Raw genomic sequence first — 14,857 nt, 5'->3', positions numbered from 1 at the left:
CATATAGAAAAAATGTACACGTGAACCAGGAACTAAAATATATAAATGTTATTAATCACACAGGAAAAAACACAAAATATATTAAAAAATTAAAAAATGGAAAATTGGGGTTTCTTCTTTACCTCTCTCACCAAGGCTATTCTCCCACGATTGCTCAGGTTGGCTGGACGGCCACGTCTAGGAAGACTTCTGGTGGTCCCAAACTTCTTCTATTTAAGGATTATGATGGCCACTGTGCTCTTAGGGACCTTGAGTAATGCAGAAATTCTTTTGTACCCTTGGCCAGATCTGTGCCTTGCCACAATTCTGTCTCTGAGCTCCTTGGGCAGTTCCTTTGAGCTCATGATTCTCATTTGGTCTGACATGCACTGTGAGCTGTGAGGTCTTATATAGACAGGTGTGTGCCTTTCCAAATCAAGTACTATCAGTTTAATTAAACCTAGCTGGACTCCAATAAAGGAGTAGAACCATCTCAAGGAGGATCACAAGGAAATGGACAGCATGTAACTTAAATATGAGTGTCTGAGCAAAGGGTCTGAATGTGATATTTCTGTTTTTCTTTTTTAATAAATTTGCAAAAATTTCTACATTTCTGTTTTTTTCAGTCAAGATGGGGAGCAGAGTGTATTTTAATGAGAAAAAAATGAACTTTTTAGAATTTACCAAATGGGTGCAATGAAGCAGAGTGAAAAATTTAAAGGGGTCTGAATACTTTCCGTACCCACTGTATATCTTCATATTTGAAGCATTCTGGTGCCATCTCCTAATTAGTCAGTTTAGTGGTTGTGTGTAGTGTTGAGCATTCCGATACTGTAATATCGGGTATCGGCCGATATTCGCAGTATCGGAATTCCGATACTTAATTCCGATACTTTTACAATATCGAATACCGGAATCGGAAGTTCCCATAATGCCTGCGCTCTGCAGTGTCTGTGAAGGATGACAAGCTGGATGGCAGCGCGATCCAGCCTGTCATCAGAATGCCATCCCAGCGGGGGAGAATTCTCCTGATTGTTTAAAAGCCGGCGCGCGGTAAAAAGCCGCCGGCTTTTAAACAATCACACAGCCCCATACTGCTTCCCCACAGCCTCCCACCCCGATCCTCCGCTCCCCTCGCCACCTCCCATCCCGATCGTAAGTTAGGACCGGGCAGGGAGCGCAGCACCAAGGAGCGAAGGACCCGGGCGGGGAAGCCGGCAGTGAAAAGACTTCACCGCCGGCTTTCCCGTTCTGTGCTGCGCTTTCCCGCCGGTTATTTCAAATGAACAGCTGAGGTATCAGGTGATGCCGATCAGCTGTTCATTTGAAGTAGCCGCGGTGCCCTCAGAGGGTTCATGTGAGTTCATGCTTGACTGCATGAACTCACATGAACTTTCCCACGACCGCACAGGTCAGCCACACCTCACAGACCATCAGACCGGTCATGATTAGTGTGTGTGCGGGGTGTCTGTGCGGGGTGTCTGTGTGCGGGGTGTCTGTGTGCGGGGTGTCTGTGTGCGGGGTGTCTGTGCGATGTTTGTGCGGGTGTCTGTGCGGGTGTCTGTGCGTGCAGGCAGACATAGGCCGATGTGACACTACTACTCCCATCGGCCTATGTCTGTCCCCCGTCCACTCGTGCCAGCAGGATCAGCTCGATGGGAGCAGTAGTTCCCATCAGTCTGATCCTGCTATTTAAATTGCCCTACTGTGCCCCAATAAATGTTAAATACATGTCATTGGTGGCCAGTGGTTACCTACAATAAATTAGTTCATACATTACCTGTCCCCGCCGATCGCCACCTAAAATAAAGTAAAAAATAAAAAACTACACCTATACTCACCTAGACACCTAATTCCCCGAAGCCATCGATCTCCTGTAATAAAATATAAAATAATAAACCACAACCTTATCCTTACCCCTCCGGAGTAGTCCACGAGTGTCCCACGAAGATCTCCAGTTCAGAGCAGCCACATAGAATGTGACCGCTCTGAACCGCTGCCGCCGCTAGAATGACGGGGCCGTAAAGCAGCCCCGTCATTGCATAAGCGGGTTCACCGGAGTTCAGGCAGCGCTGCTCCGGTTAGCTGCTTTACGGCCCTGCTGTATCGTGAGAAATTCCCACGGTACAGCACTGCCGTAAAGGAGGTCTCCGGAGCTGCGCTGCCTGAATGCACTCCGGTGACCTCAGTCAGTGGCTCCCGCTGCCGGGAGCGGACGTGTTCCCGGCAGTGTGAGCTTACAGCAGCCATGCACAGCTGTCACCATCTCCAGATGTGACAGCTGTGCATGGGAGATCAGCACAGGAACGTGGACAGGTAACTATTATTTTTAGTGAACTAAGAATTAAATAAAATGGTGTGTTTTATTTCAAATAAATTATTTTTTTCTGGGTGTAGTGTGTTTTTTCTTTTTAACACTTTGTAGGTTAGTAATGGGGGTGTCTTATAGACGCCCATCATTACTAACCTGGGCTTCATGGCAGCTGGCGCTGACATGAACCCCACCACTATTACCCCCTGCCACCGCACCAGGGCAGCGTGGAAGAGCGAGGCTAAGTGCCAGAATTGGCGCATCCTACGGATGCGCCATTTCTGGGGCGGCTGACGGCTGGTGTTTCTAGCCTGGGAGGGGGCCATTATTCATGGCACCCTTCCTGGGCTATTAATATCAGCCCCCAGCTGTCTGCCTAGCCTTTGCTAGCTATTAAAATAGGGGGGACCCCACGTCATTTTTTTGGGGGGGGTCCCCCATTTTAATAGCTAGTAAAGGCTAGGTATTCAGCTGGGGGCTGATATTAGTAGCCTGGGAAGCTCCGTGGGTTTTACCCCCTTCCCAGGCTTCAAACATCTGCCCCAGCCGTCTGCTTAACCTCCGCTAGAGACTAAAATTATGGGGGATCCCACGCCATTTTTTTTTTAAATAAATCCTTTATTTTAACACTAAATGACATTTGAGGAGTTAATAAAGATGCAGTCCCTAAATTATTATTTATTTTTGTAATTAATTTTTCCCAAAACTTTTGACGTGGGCTTCGCCATATTTTTGTATGCCAGCCAGGTACAGCATCCAGCTTCTATGAACGCGCCATTTTCCGGGGCGGCTGCGGACTGCAATTTTCAGCGGGGGGGGGGAGGGGGGCAGAAAGCTTGGGCCTCCCTGCGCTGCGGATTCCAGCCCCCAGCTGCCTAGTTGTACCTGGCTGGACACAAAAATAGGGAGAAGCTCCACGTTTTTGTTTTTTTTCATTATTTCATGAAATTCATGGAATAATTAAGAAAAAAAGGGCTTCCCTATATTGTTGTGTCCGGCTAGGTACAAATAGGCAGCTGGTGGTTGGGGGCAGCCCGTTCCTGCCTGCTGTACCTGGCTGGACACAAATATAGTGCAAAGCCCCACGTCAATTTTTTTTAATTATTTCAGGAAATTCATGAAATAATTAAAAAAAAATTGACGTGGGGCTTCGCTCTATATTTGTGTCCAGCCAGGTACAGCAGGCAGGAACGGGCTGCCCCCAACCACCAGCTGCCTATTTGTACCTAGCCGGACACAACAATATAGGGAAGCCCTTTTTTTCTTAATTATTCCATGAATTTCATGAAATAATTAAAAAAAAAAAATGCGTGGGGCTTCGCCCTATTTTTGTGTCCAGCCAGGTACAACAAGGCAGCTGGGGGCTGGAATCCGCAGCGCAGGGAGACCCAAGCTTTCTGGGCCACCCCCGCTGCAAATTGCAGTCCGCAGCCGCCCCAGAAAATGGCGCGTTCATAGAAGCGCCATCTTCTGGCGCTGTACCCAACTCATCCAGGGCCCTGGTGCGGTGGCTCACTGGGTAATAAAGGGGTTAAGGCCAGCTTGGCATTATCAGCTGGCCCTAAGCCCCAAATTCATGGGGTCACGCCAATATTAGACATGACCACCATGAATTTCTAGTAAAGTATTTAAAAAAACACAACACCCAGAATAAAGTCCTTTAATTGAAATAAACACACAATTCTTTATTGTTCTAAATTAAACCATACATACCATCACGCCCATTCCAGCTGAAGCCAACGATCTCCTGCAATAAAAGTAAAATAATAAAGCAACCTCATCCTTACCTTTCCATGGTTCCCACGACAGCTCCAGCTCTGCTACATCGAGATGACAGGCTGGACCGCAGCAGAACGCTGCCATTCAGCCTGTCATCCCGCAGACACTGAGAAGCGCAGGCATGCTTCCACTCCTCAGTGTCTGGCTGTGACGGCATAAAGATGAGCCGAGGTCATGTCCAATGAACTCAGCTCACCTCATGCACGTCACTGACAGCGTGGGAAAATTCTCCTGCACTCAGCACTTCAGCGTGAGAATTTTCCCACGCTGTCAGTGAAGTGCATGAGGTGCGCCGAGTTCATTGGACATGAGCTCACCTCATGTACGTCACTGACAGCGTGGGAAAATTCTCCTGCACTCAGCACTTCAGCGTGAGAATTTTCCCACGCTGTCAGTGACGTGCATGAGGTGAGCTGAGTTCATTGGACATGAGCTTACCTCATGCACGTCACTGACAGCGTGGGAAAATTCTCCTGCACTCAGCACTTCAGCGTGAGAATTTTCCCACGCTGTCAGTGAAGTGCATGAGGTGCGCCGAGTTCATTGGACATGAGCTCACCTCATGTACGTCACTGACAGCGTGGGAAAATTCTCCTGCACTCAGCACTTCAGCGTGAGAATTTTCCCACGCTGTCAGTGACGTGCATGAGGTGAGCTGAGTTCATTGGACATGAACTCGGCTCATCTGGATGACGTCATAGAGAGACACTGAGGAGCGCAAGCATGCCTGCGCTTCTCAGTGTCTGCGGGATGACAGGCTGGATGGCAGCGTTCTGCTGCGGTCCAGCCTGTCATCTCGATGTAGCAGAGCTGAAGCTGTCGTGGGAACCATGGAAAGGTAAGGATGAGGTTGCTTTATTATTTTTCTTTTATTGCAGGAGATCGTTGGCTTCAGCTGGAATGGGCGTGACGGTAAGTATGGTTTAATTTAGAACAATAAAGGATTGTGTCTTTATTTCAATTAAAGGACTTTTTTCTGGGTGTTTGTGTTTTCTTTTAACTTTGACTATGGGGTTAGTAATGGGGGTGTCTTATAGACGCCTCTCCATTACTAACCTGGGCTTGATGTCAGCTGGCATTATAAGCTGACATCAACCCCAGCCCTATTACCCCACTGCCACCGCTACAGGGCAGTGGGAAGAGCGAGGCTAAGTGCCAGAATTGGCGCATCCTATGGATGCGCCATTTCTGGGGCGGCTGACGGCTGGTGTTTCTAGCCTGGGAGGGGGCCAATATTCATGGCACCCTTCCTGGGCTATTAAAATCAGCCCCCAGCTGTCTGCCTAGCCTTTGCTAGCTATTAAATTAGGGGGGACCCCACGTTATTTTTTTGGGGGGGTCCCCCATTTTAATAGCTAATAAAAGCTAGGTATTCAGCTGGGGGCTGATATTAGTAGCCTGGGAAGCTCCGTGGATATTACCCCCTTCCCAGGCTTCAAACATCTGCCCCAGCTGTCTGCTTAACCTCCGCTAGAGCCTAAAATTAAGGGGAACCCCACGCCAATTTTTTTTTTAAATAAATCCTTTATTTTAACAGTAAATGACAAGTACAGTAATCAACACTGTCACTGTACTTCATATATATGTGACTGACATGTTTCTATCTATCTAATCTATGTGTGATTCTCTATTCTTTCTATTCTAAATTGTCGGGTACAGATGCTGAATTGCCGGCCGGCTTTTTTAAAGAGACGGTGCATGAAAACACTATAATTTTTTAAATAAATCCTTTACACTAAATGACAAGTACAGTAAGCAACACTGTCACTGTACTTCATATATATGTGACTGACATGTTTCTATCTATCTAATCTATGTGTGAAGCTCTATTCTGTCTGTTATAAATTGTCGGGTACCGCTGCTGAATTGCCGGCCGGCTTTTTTAAAGAGACGGTGCACGAAAACACTAATATTTTTTAAAATAAATCCTTTACACTAAATGACAAGTACAGTAAGCAACACTGTCACTGTACTTCTTATATATGTGACTGACATGTTTCTATCTACCTAATCTATGTGTGAAGCTCTATTCTTTCTGTTGTAAATTGTCGGGTACCGGTGAATGCCGCTGATGAATTGCCGGCTTTTCATGTCATTCTACATTATTCTTAGTTGTTTTACTTCATGTAGAATTAACCTACAAGGAAAGAAAGGGTTTATTTTCATTCCGATATTTGTGTCCCATTGACTTGCATTGGTTTCCGGTATCGGAATCGGCGATATCCGATACTTTTTGGGTATCGGCCCGATCCAATCCGATACGATATTTCCTGATATCGGAAGGTATCGCTCAACACTAGTTGTGTGGCGCTTTGTGGTTTCCCACTTTTTAATTTTTTTTAATGTATTTTGTGTTTTTGCCTGTGTTCATAGTTCTTGTGTACACTTTTTCTATATGATTTGAGTATATCGTACTGAACCTCTTAACCTCTCCATGTCGGTTGGTGGGCACTCGCATACTAGTGTAAGTTAATAGGTATAGCTATTTTGAGGTGCCTCAACCATTGACACAACTTATTATACTTATACTTATTATAAAATCAAAATAAATAAAGCCTCATGTAGAGGGCAGAACTATATGATGGCATGTTCTATTGGCCACTGTAACATGGAGAGATTATCTCCCAGAAGCAATGCTTATAGATAAAAATACTGTAGTTCTGTAACACAGCATCCTTTAAAGAATGCCACATATATTTCTATGTATAATTGAGAGTACATTTGTACAGTTAAATATAAGTTACAGTATTGACCCACAGACTGCAATGGGCGCTATATTATTGATCCATACAAATCAGCGGCTATATGAAGTAGTAATGCTGTCATTATTTTGAATAAATAACAAGCCCAAACTCATCTATTACCAGTCGTTACAAAATTTCATTTATTTGATAGGCAATAATGACCTAGTTCCCAAACTGGTACCCTGTATGTTACATAAGTGAAAATCTAAACGCACTAAATATTTGTCTGTTTCCTCTTCCTAATAAACCCACTAAATATAAAGAATAGGCTTAAGAAGCTACATGGAAATTATATTGCTTCCATTTAGTGCTGTCCACCATATGTGGACTGAGGTTGATGGATATCGTAGGAAGTTCAGGGCCTGGACAAGATGTTTCTTATGGTAGTACTGGCTTAACTTGATTTTCAAGAAGTTTCACACTGAATGACTATATTTTAAGGGGTTGTCCACTACTAGGACAACCCATTCATGACCTAAATGTTTGACACCAATGAAATAAAAAAGTCTATATTCACCTCTCGTGCTGGTGCCGTTCCAGCGGTGTCGGCACTCGCGGCCCTGGGGCTCCCGTGAGTTTGTTGTGACATGGGAGCCTGGAACCCAATCAGTGCTGGTGTCACTGTCGTTGCCTTCGTAGGAATTGAACATGAAGAGGAAGTCAGAGATCAGCTGCAGCCCGGACTTCCTCTTCATGCTCAATTCGACAGAAGGCAGAGACATTGACACTAGCACTGATGGGGTGCCAGGCTCATGTGTTACGACAACCGCATGAGAGCCCCGGGACTGCAAGTGCCGACACCGCTGGAACGGCGCCTGCACGGGAGATGAGTATAAGCTTTTTTATTTTATCGGGGCCAAGTGTGGGGAATGACAAGTATTGGACAACTAGTTGACAAGTAGTAGACAACTTCTTTAAGATAGGTCACCAATATCATATTAAAGGGGTACTGATACCACACTAATCAATAGGCTGTTTGCAGCTTCTATGATGGCCAGGTGTACACAATTTACACAGCCAGAACAGTCCAGATCTGGACACTACAATGTGATCATTCTCAGGTGATGCTACTCAACTCCTATTAATGTGAATGGAAACTAGGCTGCAGTACCCAAGACTGTTAAGTACAACTATTCTGGCTCTGTAGACTGTGTTCATCTGGACTGGACTTGGTTGATCTGGAATCTGCAAACAGCTAATCTGTGGGGGTGCCTGGTGTCGGAGCCCCATAGATCTGATATTAATGAAGTATCCATTAAATAGACCATCCCTATCAATGTCCAAAAGATACCCTTTCCCTACAAGATACAAATTTGATCTTGCGCTAGCAGAACAGGTCCTTAATGTTTAAGTAATATTGAAAATATTCAGAAACAATAAATAATATGTAACAGAAAAGTTCTACAACATATCTATGTCTTCTACAGTCCACAATACCACAAAAATTTCTAATTTCTGATTCTTCTAACAATGAAATAATATGCTGTATTCTCACCAGTTTTCTGAGAATATGTTCCATGAAACGATTGTCGTAAAAGGAGAAACAATACGAGGGTTTTCCAGGCTTCCATTTTGTTAAAATATCTGGAAGATAAATTGGAAAATAGTAATTCTATATGATCATGATCTCATATATACATTTTTCAAATATATTATGATAACTACATGAAAACTTTAATTAATATTAAGACCATAAGAGGCGGCACAATGAGTTCCTCCAGCCCTGTACTTTATAGGGGAGAAGAGCTTTGCAGGCATTTCATGCGCACACTATAATTTCTCATACGGAATCAAACAGAAAAAAAGCTTAAAAACTTGTATGAATAATGGTATATTTATGTTAAAATGTCAAGATTTATAATTGATCATTTAATGCAATAAATATATGTTAAAATAATTACATATATCCCTCAGCAAACTCCAAATTTTTTAAAGATCGCTCCTAATTTTTTTATGACGTGTGCAATGTCCAATGATATTCAATCACTAGCTTAAAAGTTACTAAATTGAAAGCACCACTGCAGCTTTTTTTTTATTGCAGCACTGGAGTGGTGTGACTAATCCTAGTTCCCTGATCCTAGTCTTATACTTATCAGCCATTGTCTTAAGCTCTTCACTACTCTGCTCCATTCCCACACCGCCATCTTGTGACCACAACTTCTGACTGACAGGAAGGTAATAGTCACAAGCACTCACTGTAAGGCTATGTGCCCACGATGCAGAAATGAAGCAGAAAATTTCTGCAGCATTTCTGCATCTCCCTGGCAGAAAAAAACGCATGCAGATTGTACATGCGTTTTTCCTGCAGAATACATGCGGATCTACATGCGGGTTCACATGCGTTTCCGCATGCAGATTGACAAGCACTTTCCAGGCGATAGCATCACTTGGAAAGTGCTTGACAACTAGGTCACACTATATAAATCCATGCAAACAGCATGGATTTATACAGTGTGAACCGTAAAAATTAAAACAAATAAAGCTATACTCACCCCCAAGGCCCCGGCGTGGCTGCAGCGCTGCTTCCTGGCTGGTTCCCGGCTGCCGGCATATCGCGAGACAGAGCGGTGAAGGGCCTGCGGTCACATGACTGTGACGTCACCGAAGGTCCTTCAGCGCTGCTGGCATTCAGAGAGAAGACGCCGGACAGGTGAGTATAAACTTTATTTGTTATTTTATTCTTTTTTTACAGGTACAATGGTACCCAGGTCTGGATGAGAGTCTCCTCTCCTCCAGAACTGGGTACCATCCGCACATAGAGACGCATAGAAGCCGCTTGTAAAAATGTACAGTCGCGGTTTCTGTGCGTCTCAATGCAAGTCAATGGCGGGAGTTCCGCTGCACTTCCGCAAAATTAAATGACATGCCACAGCATGTGCATAGAACATGCGGAATCCCCTTGGGGACCATGGGGTGCGGATTACCTAGCGTTTTACAAGCGTTTCCGCTGCGGAAATTCCGCAGCATAAACGCTTGAAAAACGCTACGTGGGCACACAGCCTTAGTCTTTGAGAGCCTCGTTCTAGCTCTCATAGACTTACATTGAGATATGACTCCTGGATCGCCCAGCAATCACTGGAGCAATCTGGCAGGTCACAATCTGCTGGAGATCAGAGCGATACATCATTGGATTCAGATTCTCTTTGCCTACATCAGGCTGCTCTCAGATGAGGTAGCAAAAACCTGCTGACAGATTCCCTTTAAAGCACCACTCCAGCATTTTTTTCAGTGCTGGAGTGGCTCTTTAAATGTAAACCCTCTTCACCCGTTCATATGACCCTCTGCCGTCTTCATAGTTTTTTCGCTGTTGATCTGCTCCCCCCATGCCCTCTTGTGACAGAAGCTTCTGACTGGCCGGAAGTCAGAAGCTACATCACACACTCTCAATACAAGTCTATGAGAGCCAGAACAAGGCTCTCATAGACTTTTATTGAACAGTGACCTCTAAGCAGGTTACATTTTGCCAGAGACCGACCGAAGCAATGCTGGAAACGTATGAATACGGTGAAAGGTGAGTATCTGACAGGGCGCTTACATTTGAAGCACCACTCCAGCGGTGCAACAAAAAAATGCTGGAGTGGTGCTTTCAAAAAGCCTTCTCAATCTCAAGGCAATTTGCAGCCATGCCCTTTCCTATCTTTGGCTTTGGAGAGTGTGAGCAGCACCTTTTTCACTTTTTATCTGTTCCACATGACATGTTTAATTAACAAAATCTACTTTTTTCAAATTAGCATTCATTCCCTAGTTCAGCAAATTTATAAGCTGATGAAGTACATTTCTCTTGGCTCTTACTTCCTCTCAACCCTCTTCCACGTCAAATGCTTCTTAGGGTCATGTTATTTAGGACCTAGAATTCCAAAGCCAGCTGTACACCTTGGATAGTGGACCATTTGGCCAGTTGCTATTTCTCTTGACTGCTTGTATACATGAAAGTTTAAGGTGTTTAGAGTTGAGTTGTTTTCAGTGGGGAGAGAGGTGAAAGAAGCTGTCAGACACCTCTGCTCCTGCACAACAAAGGATCTTTAACTTCAAACTCCCCAATCTCCCCTAACAAATGTCAGAAGTCAAATCAGAAGAAACCTGTGTAATTGGTGAGCTGATACCACAGATATCGGTGGGTTTGGCAGACTTTAACCCCTTCACGCCGCGGCCCTTTTCCATTTTTGGGATTTCGTTTTTTGCTCTTGTTCTTTCCAGAGCCATAACTTTTTTATTTTTCCGTCAATATGGTCGTGTGAGAGCTTTTTTTTTGAGAGCCGAGTTTTACTTTTAAACAACACCATTGGTTTTACCATATCATGTACTGGGAAAAAAATTCCAACTGCGGTGAAATTGCAAAAAAGTGCAATTCCACAGTTTTTTTTACCATGTGTTACATGCTAAAACTGATCGGCCATTATGATTCCCCAGGTCATTACGAGTTTGTAGATACAAAATATGTATAGGTTCTTTTTTATTTAAGTGGTGAAAAAAAAATCCAAAGTTTGTTAAAAAAAAATAAAAAATCACTATTTTCTGAGACCCCCATTTTTCAGGATCTGGGGCTGGGTCAGGGTTTATTTTTTGTGTGCCCAGCTGACATTTTTATTGATACCATTTTGGGGTATGATGTTTTGATCACCCGTTATTGCATTTTATTGCAATGTTGCAGCGACCAAAAAAAAAGGCAATTTTGGAGTTTTGATCTTTTTTTTTTGTTACGCCGTTTACTGAACAGATTCATACACAAAAAGCAAAGCCACACTAAGAAGAAGTAAAATTCCCTTAAAATTCAAGAAAAAACACAGCAAAAAAGGGGCATCAGTGTTTACCTGACCAGATCTTCAGAACCAAATGCACTACCAGTGTGCAGCAAACCCACATAAAGACGGCTGCTACACAGGTGAAAATACTGATGAGACAATCACTCACAACCTACCATTTCATGGAGGGGGTGACTGCTTAGTATTTGAATTGCACACAAAAAGGCTTGTATAGGGTGCTGTTCACACTTGGGTAGTGCACAGTATCCAGCTTACAGCCTATTATTTATGTCCATACGACGGCGGGCTGCCCGGTACTATCCAAGTGCACCCCATGGGAACAGACACCCCAGTTTACAATGCCAGCACTAATGGGCCTGGCTGCACCCTGGAATAAAAAGTGCAAAAATGCATATATATAATAAATGAGGTATTAGTCGATATTTTGGCCAAAACACGCAAGCTCATAACCCGCATATATTATATATATGTGACGCGCCCCCTGGGCCCGTGGGGTACTCAGTAGCCAGGCTGGTCGGTTCTTGGGGGATGTCACGGTGGCAGTGACCTGGTTCGTGACCCAGGGTGGTCAATTAATTAAAGGGAAAGTAAAAGGGGGATAAAGTTTTTAGAGAATAATGTTTGTGACGCCACCTGTGGTATGCGCCTATAAGGGACGGCCGCTGTGGTGCAGATCCTCTGGAGCTGATGGTGACCCAGCAGAGTTGGTTCAGCTCTCCACAGGCAGAGCTTAGCTCCAGGGCAGTAGATGGTGATTTTATGAGGTAGATGTTGTTGGTGCTGTCTAATGCAGGTGATGGTGCAGATAATGACCAGTCCACAACTTAATGGCGGTTTCCTCTTATCTTTACTTGGGGTTAGTCAAGCAGACTGGGGCACGGGTACTAGCTGGTGGTAGAGGTCCGGGCGGACTGGGAGCAAGTTGGAGATCCACCTCACCAGGTGAAGTTGTAGGCTTCCCTCTGCCCTTATCTCTTTGGCCCTGCTGCTTGAAGTTATGCTGCTGCCCTCAGCCCTGAGTAAAACGTCTTTTTCCTCACCCGTATGGCAGACAGCTCGGGCATTCCTTAAGTGTCGCTCCCATGTGATGGTGCTGGGCCCTATGGTGCTACTGTGTCGTCAGGCGTCTGGTGGGGCCAGGAGACCTGCAGTCTCCTGCCCTCCGGATTCTGCTGCTGGGCCTTCAGTGTCCAACAACCACGGACTCCGGTGTCCGGTTCCTTTGTGCTTCTCTCCTCTGGGGCGAGCTTGTACACAGCTCCCTTCCCCAGGTCCTTCCTCGTCGCTCTCCTCTCAACTCACTCTTACTAACTCCGCCTCCAGATTCCAGTTTTTAAGGGGAGGAGCTCCCCTTTCTGGTCTGGAGCCAGGAAAGTGTTGTATGCTGGTAAACCTGATTAGGGGACCCCTCCTTGCTTCCAGGCATGGTATCACCCCTTTGTGAGGGAGGCAATGCCACTGTGGCAACCGGACCCATAGGGTGCCACTTTTCCCCCTAGTTAAATTCAGTACTCCCGGACTGAGGGCACCTTTAGAATTGAACAATTAACAACAATAACAATTCATATTACAAATAGTTTACAAAATCTCAAAAATGCAAAAATTATAGAATAACAAAAACCAAACTAAAATTGAGAGCAATCATTGCGGCGCTTAGTCTTTATGCCACTATTCGGGAATTGTCTTTTTTTTCTGGATACCTGAAGGTTGGTTGGTGGGAACCGCCTCAACCCACTTTGTGTATCGTCCCTGGGCGTGGCTTTAGGGCACTCTATCGGTGGGCCTGGTTTTCGGCCACGCCTGCGGTTTATTTTCAAGGCCAACAATCAACTTTATTCAACATTGTCCTGACCACACCTAGTCCTGTGGTCCATTTGTCCATAAATTTAATAACTATATACACTCACGATTACTTAAACGTTCTTTCAGGAAGTCTCTGCAGGCTCTCATACTTAACGGTTGCAACTATATAACATATACTATTATTTTACTACTTTTAAGTCCCTATAATGGGCAGGGAGCTGACCTATGGTACTACGGGTTGATCTACGCAGTACTTTTGTTGCCAATGACCTACCCGGGTCACTAGTGTCTACCGCTGGTGTGGTGGGCTCAGTGTGGACTACACTACGGTTAGTCTGAGGTAATACCGGTAGGCTTGGTAGTCTTCTATGACTTCTTTGACTCACCATGGGTATGACAGATTCAATGCTAGCAGAGGGTAGATTCTCCTGATCCACTGCTGATGAAGCATCTGTTTCTGGGGGCCGACTGGTCTCTCTGCTGTTCTAGAGTCTCTGCGGCTTCCGGTGAGGCTACTTGGGGAAAGGTCAGGACAGGTACCATGATTGCTTGGTTCACCTGCGTCCAAGACCGGGAAAATTCTCCAAGGATGGTTTGAACCGTTTCTTCCACCTTTTCTGTGTGCTGGGGGCTGTTTTGGTCTTCTTCTTTGTGTCTCAATTGATCAGCCCATATCTTCAAGTGGTCTCTTGAGACTGCTACTGAAGTCTCTCCTCCATCTTTACTGATGAGGCATACCTTGGTGTTGTCGAAATTTGAAGGTAAGATGGTGTATGGCTCAACCTTCCACTGATCATCTAATTTGTGAACTCGTCTTTTCCTTTTGAGTACCGGTTCTCCAGGTGACAAGGGAACTGCAGGTGCGTGCTGATTATAAGTTTTCTCCTGTTTCTGTCTTGCCTGGGACAAATTTCTCTCCACACATTCTTGCACCTTGCGGTATTATTGCTGCCCCTCCGTATCCCAATCTGCACCTGGTGATGTCATCTCAGGTGTTAAAACTCCCATGTCTAAGTCAATGGGTAGCTTGCCAGGTCTTGCTCTCATCAGGTAGGCGGGTGTACAGTGGGTGGAGTGGTTATATAGGTCCACCAAATCTGGTAACTTCTCTGGCCACAGGCTACATTCTTCAAGGGGCAATGTCTTAAACAGGTCTATTACCACCTGGTTCATTTTCTCGCACAACCCGTTGGTCTGGGGATGATACGGCATCGTCCTTATTTTCTTGCAGCCGTACAAGTTACAGAATTCCTGAAACACTTCTGCTTGAAAGGCTGGGCCTTGGTCGGTAAGTTCGGGGTAACCGTCCGGGCGACTAAAGTGTTGCTGAAATGCTTTGGCTGCCGTCTTAGCCTTCTGGTCCTTCACTGGCACTACTACCAGGAACCGACAGTAGTGGTCTACTATGATGAGAGGGTAGACATAGCCTGACCGGCTTGGGACTAGCTTCATGTGGTCCAAGGCTACCAGTTCAAGTG

The 14,857-nt window shown here is 45.1% G+C and overlaps 1 protein-coding gene across 1 annotated transcript in view; it reads right to left on the bottom strand.

Annotated features, from left to right (window-relative positions):
• LOC141265246 (collagen alpha-4(VI) chain-like) overlaps window positions 1-14,857 on the bottom strand; it is a 429,350-nt gene that overhangs the window by 263,804 nt on the left and 150,689 nt on the right. The window contains exon 3 of the mRNA XM_073678073.1: window positions 8,309-8,397. Within this exon, the coding sequence (XP_073534174.1) occupies window positions 8,309-8,397 (89 nt within the window). The remainder of the gene's footprint in view (window positions 1-8,308; window positions 8,398-14,857) is intronic.

The sequence above is a fragment of the Phyllobates terribilis genome, unplaced genomic scaffold (assembly GCF_046119375.1).
Source record: "Phyllobates terribilis strain yellow unplaced genomic scaffold, ASM4611937v1 Scaffold_4__5_contigs__length_816908805, whole genome shotgun sequence".
Taxonomy (NCBI): Eukaryota; Metazoa; Chordata; class Amphibia; order Anura; family Dendrobatidae; genus Phyllobates; species Phyllobates terribilis.
The sequence above is the reverse complement of the archived record's forward strand: the minus strand, read 5'-3'. Positions and strand labels throughout refer to the sequence as shown.